General features: G+C 42.2%; 1 protein-coding gene across 2 annotated transcripts in view; it reads right to left on the bottom strand.

Annotated features, from left to right (window-relative positions):
• Positions 1–77: 77 nt before the first annotated feature.
• The window catches only part of LOC310823861 (serine/threonine-protein kinase SIK3 homolog), a 70,084-nt gene continuing 60,910 nt past the window's right edge, over positions 78–9,251 (bottom strand). For both annotated transcript variants that reach the window (XM_083696744.1, XM_083696743.1), the window contains exons 22-25: positions 6,945–7,102; positions 5,801–5,933; positions 3,131–3,257; positions 78–2,765 (exon numbers count right to left, since the gene is read on the bottom strand). In XM_083696744.1, coding sequence (XP_083552870.1) covers positions 3,136–3,257; positions 5,801–5,933; positions 6,945–7,102 — 413 coding nt within the window. In that variant the 3' untranslated portion in view covers positions 78–2,765; positions 3,131–3,135. The remainder of the gene's footprint in view (positions 2,766–3,130; positions 3,258–5,800; positions 5,934–6,944; positions 7,103–9,251) is intronic.

The raw sequence follows: 9,251 nt of genomic DNA, 5'->3' as shown, positions 1-9,251 counted from the left end.
TGTCTTGCTAATACTAATGCTACGCTAATATTAAGCTTATGCTACATGCACGAAGACCAGGACTCATCATTGACTTGTAGCATAGCTTGTTTATTATTATGTTTATATAGAAAGTTAAAAAAATAAATGTTCATGTGTAACTACTCCGGTAATATTGCTAAAGAAAAATGGGGAAACACAAAAGTCCTTCAAATTTAACACTGCATTAGAATGCTGTTTCTGAGAAACATGGTGTGTGTGAGAGTTTTGAACACTGCATTAGAATGCTGTCTGAGAAACATGGGCCCATTGACTTCATCGCACAGAGAAAACGGACCTAACCCAGAGGTGTGTGTTTCCATAACTACACTTGGTTTGTATGGCTTCGCCACGGGCCTACATCGCCATGGGCCTCTCCCATTGGCTCGAGACTTCAAGACAACATTGATCATCATTAATATCAACACTTTGATCATAATTAATAATCAATACTTTCAGAGCTCCTCTAAGGGGAGTGTGTTTGAAAAACGTTTAAATGGTTAACTCAATCGGGAGGGAGGGGAGGAAAGGAAGGAAGGAAATCTCTACTTTGACCTCAGTCGTGGTTTGATTTCAAATCCAAACAGAAAGAGAGAGACACACATATTGTACAAGCATGTCAAAGACGTATTTTGATCCTAACAAGACCAAAGTAGCTCCTCACAGAGATGGAGATGCAGATCGATTAGCTCTCCTGTTTAACAGCAATTACATCCCTATCGCTGGCAGTGTGTGTGTGTGTGTGGGGGGGGGGGTCTTCGACTTAGACTAACGTCACTTGTATTTATAAAGTATTTCAATTCTGTTTTGTATGTGTGAGTTTGTGTGTGTGTGAGAGAGGAGTACACTGGTACAGTTTGTCCTATGCAGTCATAAATAGGCAGAAGCACAGATACATATCGATAAAGACAGTACTCTTGAAGTTGATCAGCCGAGTCATTAGTCCTTTTAATTAATTTATTTATATATATATATATTTATTTGTTGATCTCAGTTTTTATTTTTTAATTAATTAATTTTTTAAATCGTTGTTTCACTTAAGTATGTTTCTAGTCCAAAAGAAAAAAAGAGACAATAATAAAATTATAATGGAACCACCTCCTGGGACACTTGGGGGAAGGGGGTCTTATCTTATGGACTGTCTTACACTGCTGGGGAACAGGTGGTCCGACTGCTGCCGTTAGCTATACACACACACACAAACACCATTCATTATATTACAGTCTATACACACACACGGGGGGGGGGGGGGGGTACACAAACACCTTTCATTATATTACAGTCTATGCACGAACACACACACCATTCATTATATTACAGTCTATGCACGAACACACACACCATTCATTATATTACAGTCTATGCACGCACACACACACCATTCATTATATTACAGTCTATACAAACACACAAACACCATTCATTGTACACGTACACACACACACACACACACACACACACACACACACACACACACAGTTTCTGATGTCTGTTCCTTTTAAGGAGTGGAGGTGAGTCCCATATTGAGCGCTGGACAGGGAAAGGCTCGCGGTGATCACATGATGCAGGGATGGCTGCCTCCCAGGCTTCAAAAAGAGAGAGAGAGAGGGGATAACAATAGGGCGAGAGATAGAAAAGGGGATGGGGTGGGGCAGCACGTGTGAAGAGGAGTAGTCGTCACCTCCATGGTTACAGTAATAACAGAGCTAGAGTAGGGGGAAGGGGGGGCTATGTCCTTTAGGTGTCAGCCCCCCCGACACACAACCACAAGCCTGCAACATATACCCCCACCCCACAAAAAAAGAAAAAGAAAAGACAAAACAGCAACAACGACATCCAAAAAATACAAATAATAAGAACAATATTAAAAAAAAGCCTCTCCAACACCTAAAAAAATAAAATAAATTAAACAATAATAATAATATTCATTATAATCATAATAACAATAAAACGAATTTTACAGAAAACAGTCAGCAACAATAATAGTATCAATAATGATCATAATTCTACATGAACCGCCGTAAAAAAAAAAAGAAATTAAAAAAAGAAAAAGAAAAAAAAAAGAAGAAAAAAAAGATGAGAGTTGGTTTGTCCTGTACAGTCACAATGTCACTGAGCTCCACCAGGGTTTGTTTTGAGCACCCCCCTGAGCCTGACCCCAACACCTGCACAAGCCCAATGGAATGGGTCACTCTGAGACAGCCTAATAGGATCAGAGGTTACAGCCGGTCCGGAAATGGTCCAACTGGAAAGCAGTAAAAAGGAGAAGGGACATTCCCCTGCGCACAGACTTGGTGTATTACTGATACGTTTGCCTGTATGAACGTTTGCCTGTATGAATGTGTGTGTGTCTGTGTGTGTGTGTGTGCGCGCGCATGTGAGAGAGCCTCATTGGATCAGAGGTTACAGCCCGCTCCGGGAATGGTCCAACTGGAAAACAGTAGAGGGGAGAGGGGACATCCATAGCACAGACTTGGTGTTACCGATACGTTTGCCTGTATGGATGAGTAACAGTTAAGGGGGGGGGGGCACAGGGAGGAGCCATCCAAACCGATGGAAGAACAAAAAATTAGAGAGACCCAAGCCATGGCGACGCTTGCTTAGGTGGGCTGTGCAGAATGTAAAACGCTGCTGGCACGACTTCAGCCCCTCCTCCCAGGACAGCAGGGTTTGGCTCCCCTCCTCCCTCCGCCCATGCTGCTCAACATGATTGGCTGATATGGATCTTTATACAGCACAGACTCCACCTAGAGAGAGAGAGAGAGGGGGGAGGGATGACATCAGACAAGCCATAGTGATGACGCAATGAAAGATAGCACACTAGACTTGAGGAACGCACTGTCAAACATTGGGAAGTGTCTGCACAAAAACTAGGTCTAGTAGTGGATGGGTGATGGAGGTAGAAATCGAGAGAGAGAGAGAGAGAGAGAGAGAGAGAGGGAGAAGAGGTAGAAATTGAAGGACAGATTCATTGTAATGTAATGCATGACACGTGTGTGTGTTTGATACCATTCCTCATTCCGTGCCATGCATTACATTACAATGAACCCGTCCCAATGATTTCTACCTCTACCAGCATCCCTGGTGGTCTACGTGTAGTGTGTTTGTGTACCTGCGTTAGACCCCAGCCTGCTCCACACTGTACTGTAGGTCGGGGGGCTTGTAGCTAAGTAGCATGTTGCTGGTGCAGGAGGACGGGTAGCAGGCTGCAGCATGGACTTCTCCCTCCACGTCACACACTGGAAACGTACACACACACACATACATACATATGGAAATATGTACACTCACCGGCCACTTTATTAGGTACACCTTGCTAGTACTGGGTTGGACCCCCTTTTGTAGCCCATCTGCTTCAAGGTTCGACGTGTTGTGCATTCAGAGACGGTCTTCTGCATACCTTGGTTGTAACGAGTGGTTATTTGAGTTACTGTTGCCTTTCTATCATCTCAAACCAGTCTGGCCATTCTCCTCTGCCCTCTGGCATCAACAAGGCATTTTCGCCCAGAGAACTGCCGCTCACTGGATATTTTCTCTTTTTCTGACCATTCTCTGTAAACCCTAGAGATGGTTGTGGGTGAAAATCCCAGTAGATCAGCAGTTTCTGAAGTACTCAGACCAGCCCGTCTGACACCAACAACCATGCCACGTTCAAAGTCACTTAAATCACCTTTCTTCCCCATTCTGATGCTCGGTTTGAACTTCAGCAGGTCGTCTTGACCATGTCTACATGCCTAAATGCATTGAGTTGCTGCCATTTGATTGGCTGATTAGATATAAAGTGGCCAGTGAGTGTATATCAATATTCTACATTCCAGGGTTTTTCCTGCATAGAGAATCTTTGGGCGGCCCACCTTGATGTTTTTCAGCCCGCCTAAGGAAAACGCTATTTATTTCCCTATTTACTCCATTAAAGGCGCATTTTCATGCAATGTGGTTAGAATCAGAATTCTTTTATTTGGTATATTTGCACATACAGGAAATTGACTTGGTGAGGTTGGTGCATGGGACATAAAAAAACAATAGCAAATATTGACAAGAAATTTACAAAATAGCAAAATATTAACAAAATAGCAATAACAAATTTACAAAAAAGAACCGCAAAACAATACATTTGTAGGCTGTGCGAGGCTAAGTGGCAATGAGGCTAGAGGCTGTGAAATGGGTATGGGGCATGTAACACTATGAATTAGAATAATTTTAAATAACTATAAATTACACTGTCAGTGCTGTGTGTGTGTGTGAGACAGGGTGGAGTGGAAGTCCCAGAGTCAGTGAGAGGCAGGGAGCTTGTTTGTGAGCCCCACTGCCATGGGGAAGAAACTGTTTAGGTGGCGCGAGGTTTTGGTGTTGATAGACCAGAACCTTTTGCTGGATGGGAGTCTATGGAAGAGGTGGTGACCAGGATGGGAAGTAACCAGGATTATTAAACTGGTCTGAAAATATGATGAGTGTGGGAAATACAGCTTGGCTAAATTCATGACCACTACATGCCATTTCCATGAGTTTACATGTGAATCACTATCTGTGTTTATAAGCTAAAGGAATTGCCTTGATTAGCTGTTATCACTTTACAACTCTTCTGATTCATCGTGTCACAGGAGAGTGGGCACGCCTGGACAACGTTGTGTTGGCGATTGAATCATCATGACCTTTTCACACCCTCTCTCCTCTAGGTGTTCCAATTATGACATTTGAATGTTTCATAGATGTGTGTATAGTCATATTTGATCTCTTTTTAACATGTTTTGATTATGCTCCACAGGAATTCAGTCAAACGAACAACCAGTTTATTACAACAGTCATGATATCGCACCGTTATCTCCGGGCCCAGCTGAAGACCTGTAGAGAACTCTGTGTATGATTGAATACTATTGTTGTTTTACAATTTACCAGAAGGTATCCCCATTTGATAAAAGGTCCTTTGATGTGTTCTATAGAAACTCCATTTGGTCTGGGATGTTATAAAAAGTTTTCAGAATTACTGTTCGGGGAGTCGGCTTACCCGATCTCCTACGTGAGTTAGCACGTATAGTCTTGCTAAAGACAATCTTTTCTCATTAGATTATTTTCTTAGAACAATCACCAACAAAAGTATGTTTTATATTTTGTGTATTTCCACTTTTGATTGTATGACTTGAAGTAAGCAGAATTGCTTATGTTATTGCTTTTCTAAAATAAATCTAAAATTTGATACGCTTTTCTCATTTGTCCAAAAATGCAACAGATCGATCTGTGTGCTCGGATAGTCTGCTAGAATCTAAGCATGCAATATAATTGACCCAGGTTAAGCCTAGAAACTACTTTATGTTCCTTAGTTGTGTTGTATCAAATTCTTCGATTTCTGCAAATAGAATCTTATAATCTAATGAGGGGGGACATTTCTGACGTAAATATAGCATGACAGGAAATGACTCTTACTTAAACTAGTTATTTGCATATTGATTCCCGACAAAGGTAAGACATTGAAAGAGTCTAGTGAGGTGCTCTCGTTATAGGCCATAACGTTAAAGGGTGTCCCGACTGAATCTCAGGCTCATTATATTAAGCTAGTTACGCAAGTAGAGAGCTAATCCGAACATTGTTTACTAACTATCTTACGCTCCCTGATCGATCTAAGATCCAGCCTCACTTCAAGCAGCAAGTTAGGGCTATGCAGCAGGAAAACACACAGGCTTGGGAAGACCCCCCCTAACAGCCATGACTCCGCCCCCATGTCCCGCTCCCCACCTAAGCCCTTTTTTGAGCCAGGAATGTGTGTATGTGTGTTCGTTCCACTGACCCGACTCTTCCTGCTGGTGTAGCTGCTGCTGGCTTCCCGTCAGAGATGATTGGCTGAGGATGTCAGACATGCGGGCGGAGCTTAGGGCCTTCCCAGCCAATAGGCTCATCCCAGACATGGGCTCTGCCTGATCCTATGAAGAGGTAGAGGTACATTAGGGGGATTTGATCTAATGTCGGAGAATAGAAGTTGTCTGAGAAAGAAAGAGAGAGAAAGAGGCTAGAGCAAGAGAGGCAAGTGGAGGTAGAAATCGGAGGACGGGGCTCATTGTAATGCATGGAATGGAATAAGGAACGGTATCAAACACGACCATTCCACTCCATGCATTACAATGAGCCCCGTCCTCTGATTTCTACCTCCACCAGCCTCCCCTGGGCTAGAGGGACATCGAGGGTTAACTTAACACCACTCAGCTGGTTAAGAAGGCCCAACAGCGGCTGTACTTTCTAAGGAGGCTGAGGAAGTTTGGCATGTCGCCCAAGATCCTCAGCAACTTCTACAGCTGCATTGTTGAGAGCATCCTAACTAGCTGTATCACTGTGTGGTACGGCAGCACTACTGCTATGGACCGCAGACGCCTGCAGAGAGTGGTGAAGACCGCTGAGAAAATCACCAGGACTCCACTGCCCTCTCTGCAGAGCATCTACCACCGCAGAGTCCACAGGAGAGCCGCCTCCATCCTCAAGGACCCCACCCACCCCCAGCACGGACTGTTCACACTTCTACCCTCAGGCCGGAGGCACAGAAGTGTTAAATGCAGGACCACCAGACTGAAGAACTCCTTCTTTCCCACTGCCATCAGGCTCCTAAACAACCCATAGGAGATTAATATAACTTTACTACCTCAATAACTGAATTTTCCAGTTTGCACATGCATAATTGCACTGCTACATTTGCACTGTTTTATTATTATTATTGCTGCTATTTTATTTTATGGCTTAAATTTTGCTGTCTAGTACATTTTGTTTAGTATATATTATATATTCTTTAGTATTGTATATTTTACATTGGTTGGCATTCTGCGGACAGCAAAGCAAGAATTTCGTTGTAGAGGGAAACATGTTTTCTACTGTGCATATGATAATAAACACTTTGAATTGAATTTGAATTGAACCATAGCCATAAAAGGACCGGTGCCACTCACATAGGCATCGTCGCAGGTCTGGATGGTGTGGTGGCGCTGCAGCTGTCCCCGAGGCCGGTAGTCGTCCCCTTGGGGACCCCTGGTAGGGTACCCCACCCCGTTATGACCAGGGACCTCCATCACCTGGCCGGGGGTCCTGCAGTCAACATGCTCATCATCTGGAGGGAGGGGAGAGGGATTATGATTATTATTTCCCTTTTTCATCATTGACCATTGAAGAAGTCAACCTAAGCTCTACCAGCATACTGCGGGTTTGACTTTTGGGTGTCATGTAGAAGGACACAGCTGTAGGCTGTAGTGGCGACTTGTTGCCTGTAGAGGCACTAGGCCGTAGTGGCATCTTTTCAAGAGAGTAGTACAAGGCTGAAACGATTCCTCGAATACAAAAAATAGAAACCTGCGTATTATTATGGTAATTGGTGAATTAAGTATAGCTAGCTATAACTGTAATGGTTTAGCAGATCATAAGAAAAGAAGAGCAGTTTTTACGTGATTAAAGGAGAAAGAGTATCAGATTTATTGTTTACAAGAAGTTACGTGGAAAATGAAATGTACTTTTGTCATGGGCAAAAAAAATCAAAAGGAGTGATGCTATTATTTAAAAAAAAAAAAACTTGATCTGATCCTATTGTTCAAACTGTCAAAAAAGATCTGCTCAGTACATGGTTCCTTTTGAAGATGCTGCTGGACGATAAACATATTTGGCTTCTTAATCTACACTCATTTAACACTTTATTAGGAACACTATACTAATACTGGGTAGGGCCTCCCTTTGCTCTCAAAACAGCCTCAATTCTTTGTGGCATTGATTCCACAAGATGTTGGAAACATTCCTTTGAGATTCTGGTCCATGATGACATGATTGCATCATGCAATTCCTGCAGATTTTTCAGGTGCACTTTCAAGCTGTGAATCTCCCATTCGACCACATCCCAAAGGTGTTCTATTGGATTCAGATCCAGTGACTGGGAAGGCCACTGAAGAACACTGAACTCATTGTCAAGTTCATGAAACCAGTTTGAGACGACTTTTGCTTTGTGACATGGTGCATTATCATGCTGGAAGTAGCCATTAGAAGATGGGTAAACTGTGGCCATGAAGGGATGCACATGGTCAGCAAGAATACTCAAATAGGTTGTGGCATTCAAGCAATGATTGATTGGTATTAACGGGCCCAAAGTGTGCCAAGAAAATATTCCCCACACCATTACACCACCTCCACCATGAGAAGGTGGACAGGTGTTCAGAATAAAGTGCTCGGTGAGTGTATGTTCTCTTTTCAGTCTCCTCCATCTCCCCATCAACGATGATCATTGCAATTACTTATTTCCGAAAGATAGTCATTTTTCATCATCAGCACAAAAAATGTGCGAAGGTCAAATTACAGAAGATGAACTTCTTAAGGCAATTTAATCTTTTCAAACAGGAAAAACCCCTGGTCTTGATGGCATACCAGTAGAAGTATTTTTTAGATACTTAGAGATCCATAACTGGCAAGTTTGAAATATTCCTACAAAAATGGCAAACAAGAGGGTCTGATTTCACTATTACTGAAACAGGATCTGGGTGGTCAGTATAAAGACACAGTCTATTTAAAAAAACTGGAGGCCTCTTTACCCTACAATGTTGTGATGCAAAAATCGTGGCAAAATGTATAGCGCACAGAATCAAGAAAGTCTTACCAGACATTATTCATCATGATCAGACAGGATTTCTTCATGGACGATACATTGGAGATAACATACGATAACATTACTTGAAATAATAGAACATTACGAAACATCAGAGAAACCAGGCTTGGTCTTCATAGCGGATTTTGAAAAGGCTTTTGATAAACTGCGATTGGATTTTATTTATTTATTTCCTTGACTAATTTAATTTTGGAGAATCCCTTATAAAATGGGTTAAAGTTATGTATAGCGGCCCCAGGTGTAAAATAATGAATAATGGATACTTCTCTGAGAGTATTGAACTGTCAAGAGGTGTTAAACAAGGTTGTCTGTTGTCACCATATTTGTTTGTAATGGCCATCGAAATACTAGCAACAAAAATCAGATCCAATAATATGATCAAGGAGTTAGTTATTCAGGGGTTGAACACAAAAGTGATAATGTATGCGGACGATTCAAGCTTTTTCCTGGGTCCTCAATCTAGATCACTGCTAGGTCTGATTAAGGACTTGGACAATTTCTCTCGTCTGTCTGGATTAAAATCAAATTATGAAAAATGGTCTGATGGAGCAGTAGATATACTTGGTATTCATATACCCAAAGACATAAATGAAGTCACTACCATACATAATACAAA

The sequence above is a fragment of the Argentina silus genome, assembly GCF_951799395.1.
Source record: "Argentina silus genome assembly, chromosome: Y".
NCBI lineage: Eukaryota > Metazoa > Chordata > Actinopteri > Argentiniformes > Argentinidae > Argentina > Argentina silus.
The sequence above is the reverse complement of the archived record's forward strand: the minus strand, read 5'-3'. Positions and strand labels throughout refer to the sequence as shown.